The following is a 26,931-nucleotide window of genomic DNA, read 5'->3' as shown; positions in this document are numbered from 1 at the left end:
AGCCACAAAATCCCTAGTTTGAAAGAGACTTTTCTTGAAGCTGTGCCGTGACATTTTCCCAATATTTCCCCCCACGTGGGCCAGCCCCCTAGCAATTTGAGTTCGACCCAGTGAGCTTCAGCCCCTCGCATTTGAGTGACTGCTAGCAAGAGGCCTGCCCAGCCTTATCCAATGAGGTTACAGGGCGGGCCCAACGGCTCAGTGGACACAGCAGAGACAGAGAGAGCAATGACATGGTGCACATATCTGCACATATGCGTCGTAGAATGCCGTTTTCGGGCCTCCCAGGTGGCGCAGTGGTCTAGGGCACTGCATCACAGTGCTAGCTGTGCCACCAGAGACTCTGGGTTCGCGCCCAGGCTCTGTCGCAGCCGGCCACGACTGGGAGGTCCGTGGGGCGATGCACAATTGGCCTAGCGTTGTCCGGGTTAGGGAGGGTTTGGCCGGTAGAGATATCCTTGTCTCATCGCACACTAGCGACTCCTGCGGCGGGCCGGGCGCAGTGCGCGCTAACCAAGGCTGCCAGGTGCACGGTGTTTCCTCCGACACATTGGTGCGGCTGGCTTCCGGGTTGGATGGCGCTGGGTTAAGAAGCAGTGCGGCTTGGTTGGGTTGTGTTTCGGAGGACGCATGACTTTCAACCTTCGTCTCTCCCAAGCCCGTACGGGAGCTGTAGCGATGAGACAAGATAGTAACTACTAATAATTGGATACCATGAAATAGGGGAGAAAAAGGGGGTAAAATAAAAAAAATATGTTTTCTTTTTTAAATAATGCTGTTTTCAGGGACCACTTTTAGCTCATGAGTGCTATTTTCAGGACTACTGGCTAAAAAGTTCGCAAAAGTACACAAAACTACCAGAGAATCTCTTTAATAAGATGGCCTTTTTAAGTACTCTTAATTTCGGAATAAAATACGTTTGACTGGAAGAAATGTGCAAAGATATTCACATAGACAAGTTTGATGAAATAAGCGGTGGAAAAGTATCAATGTCCAACAATTATGAAAGAGATTTATTTTCAATAAATAATTGGTCAATTAAGTCCATAATGGGGTTCATAGGACTGACCAAAATATATTTCAGTTCAAATGTCAGGATTCAATAGCACTTTAAACAGCCGCCGCACTCTGCTGATTGAGTCAGTATAAGACTTGGTCCCTTGAAATGAAGGTCCATTCGGTCGACACACTGGGCTGAATGGAACAGACTCATTGAGCTGCTGTCTCAATGGTTCCTGCCTCCAGAACTGAAAAGATTAAGACGTATAAAAGCTTCTTAATAGTGGGAAGTCAGTCAATTGTTCGTCATATAATAAATGAGACAATTCACGCCGAATACCTCACACAAAGTCATATCTAGGTACATCTGAAGAAAACATGTGTTTATTTTCCCTCAAATAAATGCAGTCTGTCAATCTTCTGCATATTCTGTAATCATATCGCTAAGGTAATGTGATTACCTGAAGAGGCCTACTCTGCCGAGCAAGGACAAATCGCAACTCCCTCCACTCCAAAACGGAATGACATCGGCGAAGAAGCCCGTAGACTGACAGATATTCTAGCTGCGGTACACTGGGAACATTGCGAGCGGAGCAACGAGCAACAAGAAGGTTACAACACTGACAGCCTCCCCACCCTGTCCCTTTGTAATTGTGCCGGCTTTTCTAAATGAATCTCCCTGGCTGTTTTAATTCCCTTTAATGACGTTGTTGTACGCTGAGATTTGACCATCCATGGGCTAATGTGTTTACGCTGTCTGCTCCAGACTGCTTTTACTTTCTCCCCGCCTCCCTAGGACAACCAGACGCTACTCAATAGCTCTTATTGAGATGGAGAGGACGACTAGAGCACTGGCTGGAGACTTCAGACAACACAAACAGAATAATATAAAATATGCTACTTAGCATACGCTTTCATCCAAAGCCAATTAGTAGAGTGATTGCATACATGTTCCATACATTTTAAGAAATGGAATGTGATCCCTATGGGAATTGAAACCACAACTAGGGCTAGCAAAATTATTGTAGAATCGCATAACTGTCCATTATGGTAAAAAAAAAAAGAAGTTGTACCCCTTTACACTCATACCCTTATACGGGTTGAAAATGGCACTGATAAACGCCTAAATTGGAACACAGTGGTTGTACAGTAACATGCTCAGTGGAGGCTCCTCAGAAGAGGAAGGGGAGGACCATCCTCAGTGAATTTTATTTTTTTTTATTGTTAGACCTTTAAAGAGTTATCCTTTTTAGATAAAACTATACTAAATATATTCACGTCACCAAATAATTGATTAAAACACACCGTTTTGCAATGAATGTCTACAGTAGCCTCAACAGCACTCTGTAGGGTATCACCATGGTGTAGCCAGAGGACAGCTAGCTTTTGTCCTCCTCTGGGTACATTGACTTCAATACAAAACCTGGGAGGCTCATGGTTCTTACCCCCTTCAATAGACTTACACCGTAATTATGACAACTTCCGGAGGACGTCCTCCAACCTATCAGAGCTCTTGCAGCATGAACTAACATGTTGTCCAACCAATCAAAAGATCAGATAATTAATCTAGTACTGAAAGCATAAACTACAGATAGCTTGCACTGCAGTGCATAAAATGTGGTGAGTAGTTGACTCAAAAAAGAGAAAGACAATTGTTGAACAGCTTTAAACAAATTAATTTCTTCAAAATTGAAAGAAGCGAGAGCGATATTTCATCATTTAAAAAAACGTTATTATCGCTAGAAAATGCAGCTAGCTAGTTTAGCCTACTCAAAAACCCGGCTCAAACAGAGGGATGCTATGACAGCTAGCTGGCTATGACTATCCAACACAACACTGGAACTCTTCCAAGTCAAGGTAAGCTTTTGATTTGACCAATTTATTGCCACCGGCGACCGCCAGTGTATCTGCTAAACTGCTTACTGACCGTACACTGTACTGCATGATTGTAGCAGGTTTACTAACGCGTTAGTTCTATTAGCTATGTTGACTATGACGTTACTTTAACAAATATGGTGACAACGATGTAGGCTGTGTGTAGCAGTTATGATGTGGTTTGGCTTGGAAAGGTTTTTTCGCCTGGTCACATACAGCTGAATTCCACAAGCGAAGGGAAAAGGTGAGAGGAGGAGAGTGCATAGATGCGAGAAGGAATACAACATGGCTGCTTAAAAAGTTAACTTTGTTTACATGTGATCAGGGGTATATTCATTCCGCCAATTCTGTTTAAAAACTTTTCTTAAACGGAAGGAAACAGTGATACACATACCTTAATTTGTCCAATAGAAACTATCATTTGCAACTGTTGGACTAATGATTACTATGGAACACTGTTAAAGTTGAACAACAATAGTTTATTGTCAACTCACAATTCATGACAATCACTGGATTAGGTTGCACATCAACATATCTTGAACCATGCATTCCTGCGTGGACATGTTAGATGAAACTTCTTACTTCTTGAATAGCCTCCCATCTCCGTATATTAAACAGTCTAAAGCACAGCAAACTACTTTAGAAGGTGAATGATAACAAATGTATTCTATTGCATGACTCAGCGGGGGGAAAAATTGTGCGACCAAATCATGGGCTGGGGAGGATGTTAGTCTGGAGCCCTGTCAAGGGGTGGGATTTCATATCTGCTGCAGAGTAATGTATTATTCTGCTAATTTGGCTGTTTGGAAGAAAATCATGCAACAGGATCTTATGCAGAAAAATATGTTGGTGGGACAAGGCTATGTCAAAATAATGGAGACACGAGTAAATTACAGATACAAAGTACATTGAAAGCAGGTGCTTCCACACAGGTGTAGTTCCTGAGTTAATTAAGCAATTAACATTCCATCATGGGTCATGTATGAAAATGCTTGGCAGGCCATTATTTTGGCTACCATGGCTATGCCCCCATTGGATGACAATGCCCCCATTCCCCATGGGTGGTCTCTGAATGGTTTGATGAGCATTAAAATAAGGTAGACCATATGCCATCACCAGATCTCAACCCAATTCAACACTTATGGGAGATCCTGGAGCGTCGCCTTAGCATTTTCCACCGACATCAACAAAACACCAAATTATGGAATTTCTTGTGGAAGAATAGTGTCACATCCTTTCAACAGAGTTTCAGACACTTGGCAAATCTATGCCAAGGTGCATTGAAGGTCTTCTGGCTCGTGGTGGCCCAATGCCCTATTTGCATGACAGTGAATGGTCTCTCAAAATTCCATAATCATCACAGTCATACCCACAACCATGATATTGCTAGTGCCACGCTCTTACTAACTGAGCATAACATAAAACACACACACACACACACACACAAAGAGAACAGCAGCATTAAAAGCAGGACCCAGACACGGTGTAATTTAGTATGGTGCTCACACCATCGAAACCAATCATGTCTGCTGTAAACTACAACCCATTAGTCTATGTGTGATGACATCAATCCCATCAGACACTGAGTTATGTTATGTCTTCAGCCTGTCCCGGTCGGTGTGTTTGTGCGTGTTGTCTCGGCTCCTCCGAAACACAATGTTCTCAATGGCTCTGTCTCATTGGCCACTCCTCTCTTTCTTTCAAACCAAGAACAAAGGAAATGACATATTGTGCCTGAGCCGGGCCCAAAAATGAAGGGTTGATTTGCAAGGTCACGTAGACATAGATTGGAGCCAATCAATGTGACACGTTCTTTATACACTCAGAGGCCAGTTTATTTGACTTCACATATACTGTATCAAGGTTTGGAGCAGTGGGAGTGGGAGGAGAAGGATCACTCCAATCCATCCATCATTCAAATAATTACCTTATTTTAGTCGTTTTATCTGCAAATCAGTTCCAAATACCGTTCTCAAACTCAAGGAATTATTTCAAGTACATTTTACGGTATGAGAAACAGACGAAAGAGTATCACTCTCAAACGAGATGATGGACACACAAAATATATCATATCAATGCAGAGCGAGTGCGAGAGAGGAGAGAGCGAGAGACGCTAGCTGTTAATGCTTATCACCAAGTAGGGCTATATACCTTATTTTACAATATACCAGTATTAATGCACGGACCCGTTTAGGTTCTTACTTGACCTTCTATAACAGCATTTCAATGTTTGGCTTGTTAAACGTGACATTACACACGTCCGAACGGCGTATCACTTGTTATAGTTTACTCAGTTCGCCACTTCAGTCGTCTCTCTCCCTCTTCTACAGCCTGATACCAGTGCTGGTGTAGGCATAAATCAGTATGTTGTTTGTGCAACGGTGTCTTCTAAATTATAGAGGAAGAGAGAGGAATAGTAATGGCATCTTGTTTTGTAGGCATTAACTCTGCCTTTGCTAAATGGCCAAAGCCTATAGGGAACTGAATGTTTTTGGGGGGATAAACACAGAAATGAAGGTCTGTGGTAAACACAGGTTTAGGAGAACTTATGGAAAGCTCTATTCTGCCCTACAAAGCAAAAAGAACGTAACTGCTCATAGCATGGAACTGAGAAAAGGGTATTTTATTTACCTTGGTTTCACAGTAACTTAATGTAGTTACTGCTAACAAGACCCCATTTCCTCCAAAACACAATACAATAGATACAATAGAGGCAGAATACTTGTCCACATGATTAAGCATGTATTTTCTGTTGCAACAATGACATGAACTCATTTTCGATCAAATGAGCAGTTAGTGCTTGGTATGGCAGTATAGGTGAAGCATGAATATCTTCTTTTTTTTCTTCTTTTTGTAGGGGGTAGATGAGTTTTAATATTGCAAATAGATTGTAGCTTCCATCAATGTAAATGTCTGCATCATTTCCAGTCAAAAGTTTGGACACACCTACTCATTCAAGGGTTTTTATATATTTTCACTATTTTCTAAATTGTATAATAATAGTGAAGACATCAAAACTATGAAATAACACATGGAATCATGAGGAAGTGTTAAACAAATAAAAAATTATTTTATATTTGAGATTCTTCAAAGAGCCACTCTTTGTCTTGATGACCGCTTTGCACACTCTTGGCATTCTCTCAACCAGCTTCACCTGGAATGATTTTCCAACAGTCTTTTTCCAACAGTATTTTCCCACATATGCTGAGCACTTGCTGGCTGCTTTTCCTTCACTCTGTGGTCCAACTCATCCCAAATCATCTCAATTGGGTTGAGGTCGGGTGATTGTGGAGGCCAGGTCATCTGATGCAGCACTCCATCACTCTCATCCTTGGTCAAATAGCCCTTACACACCCTGGAGGAATGTTGAGTCATTGTCCTGTTGAAAATAAATAATAGTCCTACTAAACGCAAACCAGCTGGGATGGCGTATCGCTGCAGAATGCTGTGGTAGCCATGCTGGTTAAGTGTGCCTTGAATTCTAAATAAATCACTGACAGTGTCACCAGCAAAGCACCTCCACACCATCATACCTCCTCCTTCATGCTTCACGGTGGGAACCACACATGCAGAGATAATCCGTACACCTACTCTGTGTCTCACAAAGACACGGCGGTTGGAAACCAAAAATCTCAAAGAATGGATTTTGACAAGTATAATGTCCATTGCTTGTGTTTCTTGGCCCAAGCAAGTTTCTTCTTCTTATTGGTGTCCTTTAGTAGTGGTTTCTTTGCAGCAATTCGACCATGAAGGCCTGATTCACGCAGCCTCCTCTGAACAGTTGATGCTGAGATGTGTCTGTTACTTGAACTCTGTGAAGCATTTATTTGGGCTGCAATTTCTGCAGCTGGTAACTCTAATGAAGTTATCCTCTGCAGCAGAGGTAACTATGGCAGTCCTCATAAGAGCTGTTCTTGCCATAATATGGACTTTTACCAAATAGGGCTATCTTCTGTATCGCACATTGAGGAAAGAAAATCCACACATTAACTTTAGACAAGGCACACCTGTTCATTTAAATGCATTCCAGGTGACTACCTCATGAAGCTGGTTGAGAGAATGACAAGAGTGTGCTATTTTGAAGAATCTCAAATATAAATTGATTAGTTTAACACTTTCTTGGTTACTACATCATTCCATGTGTTATTTCATAGTTTTGATGTATTCACTATTATTCTACAATGTAGAAAAGTTGGGTAAAAATAAAAAAATAAAACAACTTATGACTGGTACTGTATATTTTATTTGAAATGTTCCTTTATTATTTTCCCCTCCCCCAATTGGAATACACTAATGGACAACACCACTTAGGCTTCTAATTCCAGCTTATACGTACTATTTATTTTCACATTTTTACCTTTATTTAACTAGGCAAGTCAGTTAAGAACAAATTCTTATTTTCAATGACGACCTAGGAACAGTGGGTTAACTGCCTTGTTCAGGGGTAGAACGACAGATTTTTACCTTGTCAGCTCGGTTCCAATGCTCTAACCACTAGGCTACCTGCCGCCCATCACTAGGGTACCACTAGGCTACCTGCCGCCCATCACTAGGGTACCACTAGGCTACCTGCCGCCCATCACTAGGGTACCACTAGGCTACCTGCCGCCCATCACTAGGGTACCACTAGGCTACCTGCCGCCCATCACTAGGGTACCACTAGGCTACCTGCCGCCCGTCACTAGGGTACCACTAGGCTACCTGCCGCCCGTCACTAGGGTACCACTAGGCTACCTGCCGCCCGTCACTAGGGTACCACCTGGCTACCTGCCGCCCATCACTAGGGTACCACCTGGCTACCTGCCGCCCATCACTAGGGTACCACTAGGCTACCTGCCGCCCATCACTAGGGTACCACTAGGCTACCTGCCGCCCGTCACTAGGGTACCACTAGGCTACCTGCCGCCCGTCACTAGGGTACCACCTGGCTACCTGCCGCCCATCACTAGGGTACCACCTGGCTACCTGCCGCCCATCACTAGGGTACCACCTGGCTACCTGCCGCCCATCACTTGGGTACCACTAGGCTACCTGCCGCCCATCACTAGGGTACCACTAGGCTACCTGCCGCCCGTCACTATGGTACCACTAGGCTACCTGCCGCCCGTCACTAGGGTACCACTAGGCTACCTGCCGCCCGTCACTAGGGTACCACTAGGCTACCTGCCGCCCGTCTCTAGGGTACCACTAGGCTACCTGCCGCCCGTCACTAGGGTACCACTAGGCTACCTGCCGCCCGTCACTAGGGTACCACTAGGCTACCTGCCGCCCGTCACTAGGGTACCACTAGGTTACCTGCCGCCCGTCACTAGGGTACCACTAGGCTACCTGCCGCCCGTCACTAGGGTACCACTAGGCTACCTGCCGCCCGTCACTAGGGTACCACTAGGCTACCTGCCGCCCATCACTAGGGTACCACTAGGCTACCTGCCGCCCATCACTAGGGTACCACCTGGCTACCTGCCGCCCATCACTAGGGTACATTTACATTTACATTTAAGTCATTTAGCAGACGCTCTTATCCAGAGCGACTTACAAATTGGTGCATTCACCTTATGACCTCCAGTGGAACAGTAGTGCAAGTCCCTGTAGTGCAAGTCCCCCGTCACTAGGGTACCACTAGGCTACCTGCCGCCCGTCACTAGGGTACCACTAGGTTACCTGCCGCCCGTCACTAGGGTACCACTAGGCTACCTGCCGCCCATCACTAGGGTACCACCAGGCTACCTGCCGCCCATCACTAGGGTACCACTAGGCTACCTGCCGCCCATCACTAGGGTACCACTAGGCTACCTGCCGCCCATCACTAGGGTACCACCTGGCTACCTGCCGCCCGTCACTAGGGTACCACTAGGCTACCTGCCGCCCATCACTAGGGTACCACTAGGCTACCTGCCGCCCATCACTAGGGTACCACTAGGCTACCTGCCGCCCATCACTAGGGTACCACCTGGCTACCTGCCGCCTGCCGTTTATCAAAGTTAGCTGGCTAACTCATTGATCTGGCTTTGTAGTACCCCTCTGGACTCAATGAGAGGGATAAACTGGTCTAGGTATGAATCAATGAATGAACCCCTCGGCTCCTCTGCAACCCCCTGTTCTCAATGGCTTTATCTGTCTCATCAAATCCACATTTTATTGGTCACATATTTAGCAGATGTTATTGCCGGTGTTTCAAAATGCTTATGTTTCTAGCTTCAACAGTGCAGTAGCATTCAATAATTCACAACAATACACAGAAATCTAAAAGTAAAATAATGGAATTCTGAAATACATAAATATCAGGACGAGCAATGTCGGAGTGGCACTGACTAAAATACAGTAGAATAGAATACAGTACATACATAGGAAATGAGTAAAGCAGGATGTAAACATTTTTAAAGTGACCAGTGATTCCATGTCTATATGGCAGCAGGGTTGAGTAACCGGGTGGTAGTCGGCTATTGATGGCTGTTTAACAGTCTGATGGCCTTGAAACAGAAGCTGTTTTTCAGTCTCTCGGCCCCATCTTTGATACACCTGTACTGACCTCACCTTCTGGATGGTAACGGGGTGAACAGGATGCACCACCCTCTTTAGAGCCCGTTGAGGGAGAGGTTATTTTCCTGGCGCCACTCCACCAGGGCCCTCACCTTTCTCCTTTTTGGCTGTCTCATCATTGTTGGTAATCAAATCTACTACTGTTGTGTTGTCTGCAAAGTTGATTGAGTTTGAGGCGGCCTGGCCACACAGTCATGGGTGAACAGGGAGTACAGGAGGGGGCTGAGCACGCACCCTTGTGGGTCCCCTGTGTTGAAGATTAGCGAAGTGGAGATGTTGTTTCCTACCTTCACCAGCTGGGGGCGGCTCGTCAGGAAGTCCAGGACCAAGTTGCACAGGGCGGGTTCAGATCCAGGACCTGAGTTTAATGATGAGCTTGAAGGGTACTATGGTGTTGAATGCTGAGCTATAGTCAATGAACAGCTTTCTTACATACATCCTCTTATCCAGATGGGTTAGGGCAGTGTGCAGTGCGATGGCGATTGCATTGCCTGTAGATCTATGATATGATGACAGATGTGAGTGCTAGGGGGCGATAGTCCTTTAGTTTGGTTAAACGGAGCCCTTCTCTCTCATCAGCCCCTTTCCTCTCTTTCTTTTCAAACCACGATCGGAGGAAATTACATCTTGTTCTTCTCATGTTCTTTACAAAAAATGTGTGTAAGGGCTGAGGTCATGGTGACTCTCTCTAAGAGGCCTCTCTACTACTGCATGGCAAGCGGTACCGGAGTGCCAAGTCTAGGACAAAAAGGCTTCTCAACAGTTTTTACCCCCAAGCCATAAGACTCCTGAACAGGTAATCAAATGGCTCCCCAGACTATTTACATTGTGTGTCCGAGGGTAAAGCGGTCCTTTGCAGGCTTGTGGTCTGGAAAGTAGGTGAGCCAGCAGTCTTCCTACACCTTGCCTACAGTACATGGGTGATAGAATACATTTTTGAGATCAGTTATGTTTGGAGTACCTCCGTATGTACTATGGACTACATACACTGAGTGTACAAACATACTCTTTCCATGACAGACTGACCAGGTCCCTTGTTAAATCCACTTCAATCAATGTAGATGAAGGGAAGGAGACAGGTTAAAGAAGGATTTTTAAGCCTTGAGTCATGGATTGTGTATGTGTGCCAATCAGAGGGTGAATGGGGAAGACAAAATATTTAAGTGCCTTTGAACGGAGTATGGTAGTAGGTGCCAGGCAAGTTTTTCACGCTCAACAGTTTCATTTAACACACCTATAGGAACCATTGGAGTCAACATGGGCCAGTATCCCTGTGGAATGCCTGACACCTTGTAGAGTCCATGCACGGACAAATTGTGGGTGTTTTGATGGCAAAGGGGGGTGCAACTCAATTCCTAATTCCTAATGTTTTGGACACTCAGTGTAAATCAAGGTTTGGAGCAGCGAGGGGTGGAGGGGAGAAGAATCCCTCCACTCCATCCATCATTCAAATAATCACCACTATTTTAGTCGGTTTTATAGGGTTGGGCAGTATGCAGATTTTCATATCGTCATACTGCCCTGCTCTGTTACCGGATTTTACAGTATTAGTACACAAGGGGAGCTTAGTACACAAGGGAGCCAAAAAAAGAGCACAAAAGCCCATTGGACGTCTCTTAACAGAATATTAACAAAATTAGCACAAGTAATAGTGAATTTCCTAAATATGCCTAAGCCTATTACAGTATGAGGTCTTTCCCAAGACACCCTGCTGTTGTCATGAAGACAGATTGACCTGGTAGCAACAGAGACCGTTTGGTTGTAATGTGGGGTCTATGAAATCTTCTCAACCACAAAACCAGTGAACTACATGAATATAACCAGAAAATGTTGTCTTTAAGACATATTATGCCACATTGTTCTTTCAATAGTTTGCAGTGAATTCAAATTCAATGTAATTCCAAACCTCATCAGGCATATTAGCATGCAGCACTCTGTTTGTCAAAATGTCAACATTTCCAACTTGAATTAGTGCAAGGTGCAATCAACCCACAGCTCCGAGCACCACTAAACTGTGCTAAACAATAACACTAATAAGCCTCAGCAGTAACCGTATTAATGCATTACCGAGAAATAACTACATATTAGGACTTGGGAGTAGCAGATAAGATCCAGCCAGTTACAGCAGAACATAGAGTCGGTCCAGAATGTCACCAACAAAATACACAAGGGTTTCAGGGGTTTGTTGTTTAAGGAAGCACTGTTTGCCTTATCTCTGTCATTCAGGGGCCATGATTACTGCTACGCTAATTAAAACTTTAAAGAGTATCTGTTAAATAGCCTCAAAGATAGAGAGGGGCAGGGGCAGACAGAGAGAGAGAGACAGAGACAGAGAGAGACAAAGAGAGAGACAGACAGACAGACAGAGAGAGACAGACAGACAGACAGACAGACAGACAGACAGACAGACAGACAGACAGACAGACAGACAGACAGACAGACAGACAGACAGACAGACAGACAGACAGACAGACAGACAGACAGACAGACAGACAGACAGACAGACAGACAGACAGACAGACAGACAGACAGACAGAGAGAGAGAGACAGAGAGAGAGACAGAGCGAGAGCGAGAGAGAGAGAGACAGAGAGAGAGACAGAGCGAGAGCGAGAGAGAGAGAGAGAGAGAGAGCGAGTGAGGCATGGGCCGCTGAGTTAAACATGTCAGTTCAGTTCTATTCTCCTCTGGTCTCTTCTCATGTATGCAGGAGCACATCACATAGGAGAAAGAGTACAGAGAGAGTGGGAGACAGAGAAAGGACACGAGGGAGGCAGATAAATAAAGGAGAGAGGAGTTAGGGCTGAAGTCCGCTGTTTGCATGGTTATGTCTGTTAAATGATTGATGAGATAACGAACCTCAGTCTCAACACCTCTCTGGAACACTCAGCTACTGGGTAGGGCAGTACACAGAGACTCAACTCTGCATCCAGTACATGTTTAACCAGTGCTATGGGGCCATGGAGCTGGGAACCCAATGCTTTCCAGAAAGGCAAAACCCAAAACCAATAGAATGGTGCTATATTGGGAACACCACTGTTGTTGAGTGTGGGGGTCCTGGTAATCCATGTATGTTGTCTCCTGTCTAAAAGAGTTTAGGTTCTATTGACAAAGTTGGTCGCAGAGCGCCTGGATCATTTTGATTGGGAGACCTTTGGGGCTCATCTGGAATCTCAACCACTCACCGTCGTTGAGGTCCTGTAGCAGGTTCTCTCCTCCAGAGAAGTCCAGTCTGACTTTGACGTTAACAGTGAGGGTGACAGACTGGCCTGGCTTCAGAGGCAGCTGAGACACAGCCTCCTCTAGGTCCCAGCTCAGGAACTCTCCAAACAGCTTCTCTGTAGGAAACAATACAACAAGACAATGAATAAAGTAGTGTACAGAGAAAACCTTCAGATAGAGAGACAACCTTCAGTTAAAGAGAGAGAGAGGCAGAGATGTAATGAAGCATTATACTCTAAATCTCAAGACAACCTCACGGAGGTAGTCAATACTGATTTAAAGACGGGCAATGACAGTATACAGCTACCCTTCTCAACACACGTCTAAACTGTCTAAACTTCGCCACAGAAAAAAGGACTGTTTTGTTGAAAGCGTAAGGAGGAGAGGAGAAGGAGCCTCTCTCCCAAAACAACAAACATGATGTTCAGTTGCGCACGGAAGGGAAAATGAATCAGAAAACATCATGCTGAGGAGGAACTTTCAAGTCAGGTTGGAACTTGGCAGAGCATGACAGTGGAATGAGCAAAACACGACATCACAGGGTCAAAAAGGTTCTAAACCAGGAAATAAGCAGGATCTCCAGTGTTTGTACCAACAGGTAACTGAAATGAAATTTGTTCTGCATTTGTAAGCATTTAACTATTGACAAAGAACCATCTAGAGTTGAATGCTCTGTTGGCAACGTCAGCATCGAGACGAGAAGTTTGATATTATTAGTTACATATTATTGAGGTCATCCAATTCTGTGTGTGTGTGTGTGTGTCTGCCGACATCATCAAAGTGTAAACCTGTTCAACTGATGTTTTGAGGCTGATAGTATTAGGGTGAAAGGTTAATGGCTGCCGGTTGTTGGTTGGCAGGTCAGCCAACTATCATCACTCAACGATAGCATTGCATCATTCCGTGTGGGTGATGTTGTGTAACTAAATAGACTGATTTATGTTAAATGTTAAACCCTACAGCCACCTGAGCCTGACGGGTGAGTCAGCTGTTGCCACTTGAACCAGACTGAATGGATGGAGGGATAAGAACAACAAATGAATGATACATCAACTGAACAGCCCATGTGGCTTTGTCTTAAACAGGTGTGCGAGACAGGTGCACTGCAGCTCCTGCTGGGTTCAAAGCAACAGGCTGGTAATAATGTGCTAACCAAAGCAGTCTTGCTCATTTTACTCTCTCTTTAGATCTCCTGTTCATCTCCCCGTCTTTCTCTTCCTAGTTCTCGCTGTTATAATCGTTGTATTTTTGGACACAACTACTCATTCAAGGGTTTTCCTTTCTTTTTTCTACATTGTAGAATAATAGTGAAGACATCACACGTATGAAATAACACATTTGGAATCACGAGGTAACCAAAAAAAGTGTTAAATAAATTAAAATATGAGATTCTTCAAAAGTAGTCACCCTTTGCCTTGATGACAGCTTTGTACACTTTTGCCATTCTCTCAACCAGCTTCACCTGGAATGCTTTTCCAACAGTCTTGAAGGAGTTCTCACATATGCTGAGCACTTGCTGGCTGCTTTTCCTTCACTCTGAGGTCCAACTCATCCCAAACCATCTCAACTGGGTTGAGGTCGGGTTATTCTGGAGGCCAGGTCATCTGATGCAGCACTCCATCACTCCCCTCCTTGGTCAAATAGCCCTTACACAGCCTGAAGGTGTGTTGGGTCATTGTCCTGTTGAAAAACAAATGATAGTCCCACTAAGCGCAAACCAGACGGGATGGTGTATCGCTGCAGAATGCTGTGGTAGCCATGCTGGTTAAGTGTGCCTTGAATTCTACATAAATCACTGACAGTGTCACCAGCAAAGCACCCCCACACCTCCTCCCTCATGCTTCACGGTGGAAACCACACATACGGAGATCATCCGTACACCTACTCTGCATCTCACAAAGACACGGCGGTAAGAACCAAAAATCTCAAATTTGGACTTGTCAGACTAAAGGACAGATTTCTCCCAGTCTAATGTCCATTGCTCGTGTCTCTTGGCCCAAGCAAGTCTCTTCTTCTTATTGGTGTCCTTTAGTAGTGGTTTCTTTGCAGCAATTCAACCATGAAGGCCTGATTCAAGCAGTCTCCGCTGAACAGTTGATGTTGAGATGTGTCTGTTACTTGAACTGTGAAGCATTTATTTGGGCTGCAATTTCTGAGGCTGGTAACTCTAATGAACTTATCATCTGTAGCAGAGGTAACTCTGGGTCTTCCTTTCCTATGGTGGTCCTCCTGAGAACCAGTTTCATCAAAGTGATGGTTTTTGCGACTGCACTTGAAGAAACTTCAAGTCCTTGACATTTTCCGAATTGACTGACCTTCCGCCGTACCTTGATTGTATTACTGCTGATGATATCTGGAAATGTGCATGTACCCCTGGCGCATCTACTGTTGTAAGCCCCAATTCTGACTCGTGCTCTGATATCTGCTTCCCTGATTTGCTCTCGTAAAAGCCTGGGTTTTCTGCACGTTAACACGAGAAGCGTATTACCTAAAATGGATCAATTGAAAGTATGGGTTCACAGCTCCAATCTAGATGTGTTGGTCATGACTGAGACGTGGTTAAGGAAGAGTGTTTTGAATACTGATAACTTTTCGGGTTATAACCTTTTTCAGTAAGACAGATCTTCCAAAGGTGGGGGAATGGCAATCTTTACCAAGGATCACCTTCAGTGCTCGGTTGTCTCCACCAAGTCTGTACCCAGTCTGATTTGCTGTTTTTAAGCATTAAACTTTCAAATAGCCCTTTGTTGACTGTTGCTGGGTGATATCGTCCTCCATCAGCACCGGCCTATACCCTACCTGCCCTAAGCTCTCTACTGGCCTCTTACACTGTCTGAATAAAGGTTAAAAAATGTTTTTTTTTAAATAAACACCTGACCAAGTCCTAAAGCAATTGGAGTCCCGAAATCTTTCTCAGATGATTACCAATTCCACAAGGTATGATTCCAAACACCCAGAAAAGGCTGCTCTCCTTGATGTTATCCTCACAAATAATCCTGAAAGGTATCAGTCTGGTGTTTTCTGTATGGATCCTTAGTGATCACTGTTTTACAGCCTGTGTTCGTAATGGCTGCTCAGTGAAACGACCTGTCCTGATTTGTCATAGAGACTTGCTAAAAAACTTGAATGTGCAAAGCATTCCTCCATGAATTGGCCTCTGTAAAATAGTATAGAATCAGCTTGATCCCCTCTGACGAAGACGCTTGGACGCTTAGAAACAGGTTTAGCCACTGGTTTGACTGTGATCTTGCAGTTACTCCACCTCAAGAATGGCATTTGGCCAAAGGCTCGGCACACGCATTCTCAGGCTGACTGGCTCTCGTTCAGGCAAATGAGAAATAAGTGCACTCAGGCTATCCGGAAGGCCAAAGTTAGTTACTTTAAGGAGCAGTTCTCTCTCTGTGGGTCTAACCCCAAGAAGTTCTGGAAAACAGTTAAAGACCTGGAGAATAAACCCTCCTCCTCACAGCTGCCCATGTCCCTTAACCTCTTAAGTCGACCCTCTACTTTTTTGAACATTCTTTTAAAAATCGCGCAACATTTCAGCGCCCTGCTACTCATGCCAAGAATATAGTATATGCATTTGCTTAGTCTGTGTGGATAGAAAACACTCAAGACGTTTATAAAACTGGTTAAATCACTGCTGTGGCTTTACCAGAACGGCATTTACATCGAAAAGCACAGGAAAAACTGATCACTGAAAATGGGAAAATATATCCATGCGCTACTTGAACCCATTGATAAAGGTGAACCACAATTAATTGACTTAATTGACACGGTGTCTAGAGTCTTGTCATTTCCCTTCGAATTTTTTCTTGGTCAAACACATGCAGGGCACCGTATCTCCTTAGGTCTAGGACCGGATATTTTCGTTGAGTTTCTAGCCGGACATTTTTCCAGACGGACAGCTAATGATCTTTACATCGCCTCCTGATGAATTTTATCGCTTATTAACGTTTACTAATACCTAAAGTTGCATTACAAACGTATTTCGAAGTGTTTTGTGAAAGTTTATCGTCGACTTTTTGAATTTAAAAAAATTACGTTACGTTTTGAAACGATGTTTTTTTCGTTTATCACACAGTCTACATATAACGATATCTAGTCTTTATATGGACCGATTTAATCGAAATAAAGACCCAAATAGTGTTTATGGGACATCTAGGAGTGCCAACAAAGAAGATGGTGAAAGGTAATGAATGTTTTCTATTTTATTGTGCGGTTTGTGTAACGCCGAAATGCTAATTATTTTGTTTACGTCCCCTGTGGGTCTTTTGGGGTGTTACATGCTATCAGATAATAGCTTCTCGTGCTTTCGCCGAAAAGCATTTTAAAAATCTGACTTGTTGCCTGGATTCACAACGAGTGTAGCTTTAATTCGATACCCTGCATGTGTATTTTAATGAACTTTTGAGTTTTAACTAATACTATTAGCATTTAGCGTAGCGCATTTGCATTTCCAGAGCTCTAGTTGTGACGCAAGCGTCCCGAGTAGAAGCAAGAGGTTAATGTTGATGATGTGGTTGTTACTGACAGGAAGCAAATGGCTGAGCTCTTTAATGACCACTTCATTAAGTCCGGATTCCTATTTCACTCAGCCATGCCTCATAGCCCGTCCAACGTGTCCTAATCTCCCACCCCTTCTAATGCGACTAGCCCCGATCCTCCTCTCTCTATTCCTCTGCCATGCTACAACGTTTCTCCCTGCAGGCTGTCACTGAGTCTGAGGTGCTAAAGGAGCTCCTTAAACTTGACCACAAAAAAACCTCTGGGTCAGATGGTTTAGTCCCTTTCTTCTTTAAGGTTGCTGCCCCTATCATCGCCAAGCCTCTCTCTGACCTTTTTAACCTGTCTCTCCTCTCTGAGGAGGTTCCCATTGCTTGGAAGGCAGCCACGGTGTGTCCTTTATTTAAAGGGGGAGATCAAGCTGATCCGAACTGTTATAGGCATATATCTATTTTGCCCTGTTCATCAAAAGTGTTGGAAAAACGTGATAATAATCAACTGACTGGCTTTCTAGATGTCTATAGTCCTCTCTCTGGTATGCAATCTGGTTTCCGCTCAGGTTATGGTTGTGTAACTGCAACCTTAAATGTCCTCAATGATGTCACCATTGCCATTCATTCTCAGCAATGTGGTGCTGCATTTTTAATTGACTTGACCAGAAATTTTGATACAGTAGACCATTCTATTCTTGTGGGCCGGCTAAGGAGGATTTGTGTCTCTGAGGGGTCTTCGGCCTGGTTTGCTAACTACCTCTCTCAAAGAGTGCAGTGTATAAAGTCAGAACATCTGCTGTCTCAGCCACTGCTTGTCACCAAGGCTCAATCCTAGGCCCCACGCTCTTAATTTACATCAACAACATAGCTCAGGCAGTAGAAAGCTCTCTCATCCATTTATATGCAGATGATACAGTATTATACTTAGCTGGCCCCTCCCCGGATTTGGTGTTAAACGCTCTACAACAAAGCTTTCTCTGCCCTTAACCTTGTTCTGAACACCTCCAAAACAAAGGTCATGTGGTTTGGTAAGAATTCCTAGGTGACTACTACCTCCTGAGGGTTTAGAGCTTGAGCTAGTCACCTCATACAAGTGCTTGAGAGTGGCTAGAAGGTACACTGTCCTTCTCTCAGCACATACCAAAGCTGCAGGCTAAAGTTAAATCTAGACTTGGTTTCCTCTATCGTGGTCGGTCCTCTTTCACCCCAGCACCCTGATTCAGATGACCATCCTACCCATGCTAGATTACGGAGACGTCATTTATAGATTGTCAGTTAAGGATGCTCTCGAGCGGCTAGATGATCTTTACCATTCAGCCATCAGATTTACCACCAATGCTCCTTATAGGACACATCACTGCACTCTATACTCCTCTGTAAACTGGTCATCTCTGTATATCTGTCACAAGACCCACTGGTTGATGCTTATTTATAAAAACCCTCCTAGGCCTCACTCCCCTCTATCTGAGATATCTACTGCAGCCCTCATCCTCCACATACAACACCCATTCTGCCTTATAGGACACATCACATTCTGTTAAATGTCCCCAAAGCACACACATCCCTGGGTCGCTCCTCTTTTCAGTTCGCTGCAGCTAGCGACTGGAACGAGCTGCAACAAACACTCAAACTGGACAGTTGTATCTCAATCTCTTCATTCAAACACTCAGTCATGGACACTCTTACTGACAGTTGTGGCTGCTTTGTATGATGCATATTTTGTGCTGTTGTCTGTGACCAATAATGTCTGTACCATGTTTTGTGCTGTTGTCTGTGACCAATAATGTCTGTACCATATTTTGTGCTGTTGTCTGTGACCAATAATGTCTGTACCATGTTTTGTGCTGTTGTCTGTGACCAATAATGTCTGTACCATGTTTTGTGCTGTTGTCTGTGACCAATAATGTCTGTACCATGTTTTGTGCTGTTGTCTGTGACCAATAATGTCTGTACCATGTTTTGTGCTGTTGTCTGTGACCAATAATGTATGTACCATATTTTGTGCTGTTGTCTGTGACCAATAATGTCTGTACCATGTTTTGTGCTGTTGTCTGTGACCAATAATGTCTGTACCATGTTTTGTGCTGTTGTCTGTGACCAATAATGTATGTACCATATTTTGTGCTGTTGTCTGTGACCAATAATGTCTGTACCATGTTTTGTGCTGTTGTCTGTGACCAATAATGTCTGTACCATATTTTGTGCTGTTGTCTGTGACCAATAATGTCTGTACCATGTTTTGTGCTGTTGTCTGTGACCAATAATGTCTGTACCATGTTTTGTGCTGTTGTCTGTGACCAATAATGTCTGTACCATGTTTTGTGCTGTTGTCTGTGACCAATAATGTATGTACCATATTTTGTGCTGTTGTCTGTGACCAATAATGTCTGTACCATGTTTTGTGCTGTTGTCTGTGACCAATAATGTCTGTACCATGTTTTGTGCTGTTGTCTGTGACCAATAATGTATGTACCATATTTTGTGCTGTTGTCTGTGACCAATAATGTCTGTACCATGTTTTGTGCTGTTGTCTGTGACCAATAATGTCTGTACCATGTTTTGTGCTGTTGTCTGTGACCAATAATGTCTGTACCATGTTTTGTGCTGTTGTCTGTGACCAATAATGTCTGTACCATGTTTTGTGCTGTTGTCTGTGACCAATAATGTCTGTACCATGTTTTGTGCTGTTGTCTGTGACCAATAATGTTTGTACCATGTTTTGTGCTGTTGTCTGTGACCAATAATGTCTGTACCATGTTTTGTGCTGCTGCCGTGTTGTATTGTTGTCATGTTATCTTGCTGCCATGCTGTGTTGTCTTGCTGCCATGCTATGTTGTTGTCTTAGGTCTCTCTTTATGCAGTGGTGTGTGTTATGTCCTATATATACAGTTGAAGTCAGAAGTTTACATACACTTAGGTTGGAGTCATTAAAACTCAGTTTTCAGACACTCCACAAATTTCATGTTTAAAAACAAAAGTAATTTTGGCAAGTCGGTTAGGACATCTACCTTATGCATGACACAAGTAATTTTTCCAACAATTGTTTACAGACAGATTATTTCACTTATAATTCACTGTATCACAATTCCAGTGGGTCAGAAGTTTACATACACTAAATTGACTGTGCCTTTCAACAGCTTGGAAAATTCCTGAACATGATGTCATGGCTTTAGAAGCTTCTGATAGGCTAATTGACATCATTTGAGTCAATTGGAGGTGTACCTGGGGATGTATTTCAAGGCCTACCTTCAAACTCAGTGCCTCTTTGCTTGACATCATGGGAAAATCAAAAGAAATCAGCCAAGACCTCAGAATAAAAATTTCAGACCTCCAGCAGTCTAGTTCATCCTTGGGAGCAATTTCCAAATGCCTAAAGGTACCACGTTCATCTGTACAAACATTAGTGCGCAAGTGTAAACACCATGGGACCACAAAGCTGTCATACCGCTCAGGAAGGAGACGCGTTTTTACTAGGATTAAATGTCAGGAATTGTGAAAAACTGAGTTTAAATGTATTTGGCTAAGGTCTATGTAAACTTCCGACTTCAACTGTATAGTGTACTTTACTAGGCTCTAAAAGGTCTAGTCTAGTTCACTTCTCTTTCTCACGCTTGTACCTGCAGAGTAGTTTATTTTGTCCACAAAACGTGGGTGTTTGGCTATAAATCTAATGAATTATGCGTGTTAGGATAACACAATAATTCCACTTTCTCCAGAGATTCTCCACAAATGCAGTTTTTTCTCCAATGACACCCAGCCTGCCCATGTCCGTGTTAAGTAAAATCATCCGCCCTTTATAATTGATGATACCTACATGCCCATTGCTGAAGTACATCCATTTTGAGCTATTTGGTCCTCGTCACTCACAGGGATTTCAGCCCAAAAGTCAACTTTTGTTCCCATCAAAAATACTAAACCACTAAGTTTTCTTTTTATAGCTTTGGAGGTTCTGTTTGTTTTCCTCCAGTGAGTCTATCTATCTCTGCTTAGGTTGTATCCCAGAGGGCACCGTATTCCCTACTAAAGGAGTCAAAAGTAGTGCACTATATAGATATTAGGGTGCCATTTGGGAAGTTACCTTAGTGTCCAGCTGCTTAGAACTGGCTCCAGATGTGTCCAAATCAAATCAAATCAGATTGTATTTGTCACATACACATGGTTAGCAGATGTTAGTGCGAGTGTAGCGAAATGCTTGTGCTTCTAGTTCCGACAATGCAGTAATAACCAACAAGTAATCTAGCTAACAATTCCAAAACTACTACCTTATACACAGAAGTGTAAAGGGATAAAAAATATGTACATAAAGATATATGAATGAGTGATGGTACAGAGCGGCATAGGCAAGATACAGTAGATGGTATTGAGTGCAGTATAAACATATGAGATGAGTATGTAAACAAAGTGGCATAGTTAAAGTGGCTAAAGATACATGTATTACATAAGGGTGCAGTAGATGATATAGAGTACAGTATATACATATACATATGAGATGAATAATGTAGGGTATGTAAACATTATATTAGGTAGCATTGTTTAAAGTGGCTAGTGATATATTTTACATAATTTCCCATCAATTCCCATTATTAGAGTGGCTGGAGTTGAGTCAGTGTGTTGGCAGCAGCCACTCAATGTTAGTGGTGGCTGTTTAACAGTCTGATGGCCTTGAGATAGAAGCTGTTTTTCAGTCTCTCGGTCCCAGCTTTGATGCACCTGTACTGACCTCGCCTTCTGGATGATAGCGGGGTGAACAGGCAGTGGCTCGGGTGGTTGTTGCTCTCGATTGTGCATCTGTAGAAGTTTGTGAGTGCTTTTGGTGATAAGCCAAATTTCTTCAGCCTCCTGAGGTTGAAGAGGCGCTGCTGCGCCTTCTTCACGATGCTGTCTGTGTGGGTGGACCAGTTCAGTTTGTCTGTGATGTGTACGCCGAGGAACTTAAAACTTACTACCCTCTCCACTACTGTTCCATCGATGTGGATAGGGGGGTGTTCCCTCTGCTGTTTCCTGAAGTCCACAATCATCTCCTTAGTTTTGTTGACGTTGAGTGTGAGGTTATTTTCCACACTCCGAGGGCCCTCACCTCCTCCCTGTAGGCCGTCTCGTCGTTGTTGGTAATCAAGCCTACCACTGTTGTGTCGTCCGCAAACTTGATGATTGAGTTGGAGGCGTGCGTGGCCACGCAGTCGTGGGTGAACAGGGAGTACAGGAGAGGGCTCAGAACGCACCCTTGTGGGGCCCCAGTGTTGAGGATCAGCGGGGTGGAGATGTTGTTGCCTACCCTCACCACCTGGGGGCGGCCCGTCAGGAAGTCCCGTACCCAGTTGCACAGGGCGGGGTCGAGACCCAGGGTCTCGAGCTTGATGACGAGCTTGGAGGGCACTATGGTGTTAAATGCCGAGCTGTAGTCGATGAACAGCATTCTCACATAGGTATTCCTCTTGTCCAGATGGGTTAGGGTAGTGTGCAGTGTGGTTGATATTGCATCGTCTGTGGACCTATTTGGGCGGTAAGCAAATTGGAGTGGGTCTAGGGTGTCAGGTAGGGTGGAGGTGATATGGTCCTTGACTAGTCTCTCAAAGCACTTCATGATGATGGAAGTGAGTGCTACGGGGCGGTAGTCGTTTAGCTCAGCGACCTTAGCTTTCTTGGGAACAGGAACAATGGTGGCCCTCTTGAAGCATGTGGGAACAACAGACTGGGATAGGGATTGATTGAATATGTCCGTAAACACACCAGCCAGCAGGTCTGCGCATGCTCTGAGGGCGCGGCTGGGGATGCCGTCTGGGCCTGCAGCCTTGCGAGGGTTGACACGTTTAAATGTTTTCCTCACGTCGGCTGCAGTGAAGGAGAGTCCACATGTTTTAGTTGCAGGCCGTGTCAGTGGCACTGTATTGTCCTCAAAGCGGGCAAAAAAGTTATTTAGTCTGCCTGGGAGCAAGACATCCTGGTCCGTGACGGTGCTGGTTTTCTTTTTGTAATCCGTGATTGACTGTAGACCCTGCCACATACCTCTTGTGTCTGAGCCGTTGAATTGAGATTCTACTTTGTCTCTATACTGACGCTTAGCTTGTTTGATTGCCTTGCGGAGGGAATAGTTACACTGTTTGTATTCGGTCATGTTTCCAGTCACCTTGCCCTGATTAAAAGCAGTGGTTCGCGCTTTCAGTCCAGGCAGCTGTATGGTGGTTGGTCCTGGCCCCAGCCTCGGCCTTGGCCTGACACAAGCTCCAAGCAGGTTGCCTGGTGTTCACACTCTACCCACTCTAGATTGTTGTGCTTCTACACCTGCATTGCTTGCTGTTTGGGGTTTTAGGCTGGGTTTCTGTACAGCACTTTGAGATATCAGCTGATGTACGAAGGGCTATATAAATAAATTTGATTTGCTGTAGCTGTCTGTCTTAGAGTCGCTGTCTCACTTTCTGCTCTCTCTCGCCTGGCACAGCATGCATCAATACATAGGCTTAGCTTTCATATGCGGGTAATGTTGCAAATACCCACAACATTGCCAGCCCAGTCATCCCTAAACAATTCCTGGAAAATATCCAGAATTTAGCTGAGCTCTTTCGAAGTGTTCGCCCTGCAGTCTCCGTTTCTCTGAAAACATTGTGTGTAGCATGTTGATGACCACCATGAAACATACTCATGTTTTTCCTCTCAGTGGAGCAGGTAAAGCTGATGAATTGTCAGATCATCAGATTGCTCAGAGGCTTCTTCCTCCTGAAGATCTAAGGCCTGGATAAAACATCTAAGGCTAAATGTAATAATGCTGATGTGGTATGACAGGGTCAGAGCAAATGTACCAACAGTCCATTCATGCATCTTTCATTCTCATCTAAGTGCCAAAATGGGCCTCTGATCTCACACCCAGGTAACATAAATGGTTCATTCCAGGATGTGTGTTTATTTTTACTGTATGGTAGAATAATTGTGAAGACATCAAAACTATGAAATAACACATATGAAATCATGTATTAACCAAAAAAGTCTTAAACAAATCAAAATATATATTCATATTTGAGATTCTTCAAAGTAGCCAACCTTTGCCTTGATGACAGCTTTGCACACTTAGCATTCTCTCATCCAGCTTAATGAGGTAGTCACCTGAAATGCATTTAAATTAACAGGTGAGCCTTGTTAAAAATTAATTCATGGAATTGCTTTCCTCAATGCATTTGAGCCAATCAGTTGTATTGTGACAAGGTAGGGGGTGTATACAGAAGTCAAAATTATGGCAAGAACAGCTCAAATAAGAAAAGAGAAACGTCAGTCTATTACTTAAAAAAATATAATAATATTTAACCTTTAACTAGGCAAGTCAGTTAAGAACAAATTCTTATTTACAATGACGGCCTACCAAAAGGAAAAAGACCTCATGCGGGGGAACGGGACTGGGATAGACAAAATATATACAGTTGAAGTCAGAAGTTTACATACACCTTAGCCAAATACATTTAAACTCAATTTTTAACAATTCCTAACATTTAATTACAGTAAAAATTGCCTGTCTTATGTCAGTTAGGATCCCCACTTGATTTTAAGAATGTGAAATGTCAGAATAATATTAGGGATAATTATTTATTTCAGCTTTTATTTCTTTCATCACATTCCCAGAGGGTCAGAAGTTTACATACACTCAATTAGTATTTGGCAGCATTGCCTTTAAATTGTTTAACTTGGGACAAACGTTTTGGGTAGACTTCCACAAGCTTCCCACAATAAGTTGGGTGAATTTGGCCCATTCCTCCTGACAGAGGAGGGGTAACGGAGTCAGGTTTGTAGGCCTCCTTCTTCGCACACACCTTTCCCACAATGTTTCTATGGGATTGAGGTCAGGGCTTTGTGATGGCCACTCCAATACCTTGACTCTCTGGTCCTTAAGCCATTTTGCCACAACTTTGGAAGTATGCTTGGGGTCATTGTCCATTTGGAAGACCCATTTGCAACCAAGCTTTAATGTCCTTCTGTTGTCTTGAGATGTTGCTTCAATATATCCAAATAATTATCCTCCCTCATGTTACCATCTATTTTGTGAAGTGCACCAGTCCCTCCTGCAGTAAAGCAACCCCACAACATGATGCTGCCACCCCCATGCTTCACGGTTGGGATGGTGTTCTTTGGTTTGCAAGCCTCCCCCTTTTTCCTCCAAACATAACGATGGTCATTACGGCCAAACAGTTCTATTTTTGTTTCATCAGACCAGAGGACATTTCTCCAAAAAGTACGATCTTTGTCCCCATGTGCAAACCGTAGTCTGGCTTTTTTATGGCGGTTTTGGAGCAGTGGCCTCTTCCTTGCTGATCGGCCTTTCAGGTTATGTCGATATAGGACTCGTTTTACTGTGGATATAGATACTTTTGTACCCGTTTCCTCCAGCATCTTCAAGGTCCTTTGCTGATGTTCTGGGATTGATTTGCACTTTTCACACCAAAGTACGTTCATCTCTTGGAGACAGAACGCGTCTTCTTCCTGAGCGGTATGGCGGCTGATCCGTGTAAAGGAACGAATGAATGGGGCCATGTATCGTGAGATTTTGAGTGAAAACCTCCTTCCATCAGCAAGGGCATTGAAAATGAAACGTGGCTGGGTCTTTCAGCATGACAATGATCCCAAATACACCGCCCGGGCAACGAAGGAGTGGCTTCGTAAGAAGCATTTCAAGGTCCTGGTGTGGCCTAGCCAGTCTCCAGATCTCAACCCCATAGAGGGAGAGGGAGTTGAAAGTCCGTGTTGCCCAGCAACAGCCCCAAAACATCACTGCTCCAGAGTGATGTGGGAGAACTTGCACAATTGGTGGCTGACTAAATACTTTTTTGCCCCACTGTAAGTGTATGTAAACTTCTGACTTCAACTGTATATACAAAAGTATGTGGACACCCCTTCTAATTAGTGGATTTGGCCATTTCAGCAAGACCAGTTGCTGACAGGTATATAAAATCGAGCACACAGCCATGCAATCTCCAAAGACAAACAGCGACAGTAGAATGGCCTTAGTGAGGAGCTCAGTGACATTCAATGTGGTACCATCACAGGATGTCACCTTTCCAACAAGTCAGTTCGTAAATTTTCTGCCCTGCTAGAGCTGCCCCGGTCAACGAAAAGTGTGTTATTGTGAAGTGGAAATGTCTAGGAGCAACAACCGCTCCGCCGCAAAGTGGTAGGCCAAACAAGCTCACAGAACGGGACCGGCAAGTGCTATAGTGCGTAGAGTGTATAAATCATCCTCGATTGCAAAACTCACTACCGAGTTCCAAACTGCCTCTGGAAGCAATGTCAGCACAATAACTGTTCGGATGCTACGTGAAATGGGTTTCCATGGCCGAGCAGCAGCCATTGGACTCTGGAGCAGTGGAAACGTGTTCTCTGGAGTAATGAATCACGCTTCACCATCTGGCAGTATGAAGGATTAATCTGGGTTTGATGGATGCCAGGGGAACGCTCCCTGCCCCAATTCATAGTGCCAACTGTAAAGTTTGGTGGAGGAGGAATAATGGTCTGGGGCTGTTTTTCATGGTTCCAGTGAGGTGAAATCTTAACGTTATAGCATACAATGACATTCTAGACGGTTCTGTACTTCCAACTGGAATGAAGTCCCTGCAGCAATGTTCCAACATCTAATGGAAATCCTTCCCAGAAGAGTGGAGGCTGTTATAGCAGCAAAGGGGGGACCAACTCCATAGTAATGCCCATGATTTTGGGATGAAATGTTCAAAGAGCAGGTGTCCACATACTTTTGGTCATGTAGTGTACATCCCATGAAATCACAATGCACTTCAGTGACACTATTAATTTCTCCATGTTGAC

At 43.9% G+C, this 26,931-nt stretch overlaps 1 protein-coding gene across 4 annotated transcripts in view; it reads right to left on the bottom strand.

The window, feature by feature from the left end:
• Positions 1-26,931, bottom strand: part of LOC115131475 (trafficking protein particle complex subunit 9) — a 316,964-nt gene that overhangs the window by 183,168 nt on the left and 106,865 nt on the right. For all 4 annotated transcript variants that reach the window (XM_065020435.1, XM_065020436.1, XM_065020438.1 and 1 more), the window contains one exon: positions 12,598-12,750. In XM_065020435.1, coding sequence (XP_064876507.1) covers positions 12,598-12,750 — 153 coding nt within the window. The remainder of the gene's footprint in view (positions 1-12,597; positions 12,751-26,931) is intronic.

Source organism: Oncorhynchus nerka, linkage group LG7 (genome assembly GCF_034236695.1).
Source record: "Oncorhynchus nerka isolate Pitt River linkage group LG7, Oner_Uvic_2.0, whole genome shotgun sequence".
NCBI lineage: Eukaryota > Metazoa > Chordata > Actinopteri > Salmoniformes > Salmonidae > Oncorhynchus > Oncorhynchus nerka.
This window is presented reverse-complemented; position numbering and strand designations above follow the sequence as displayed.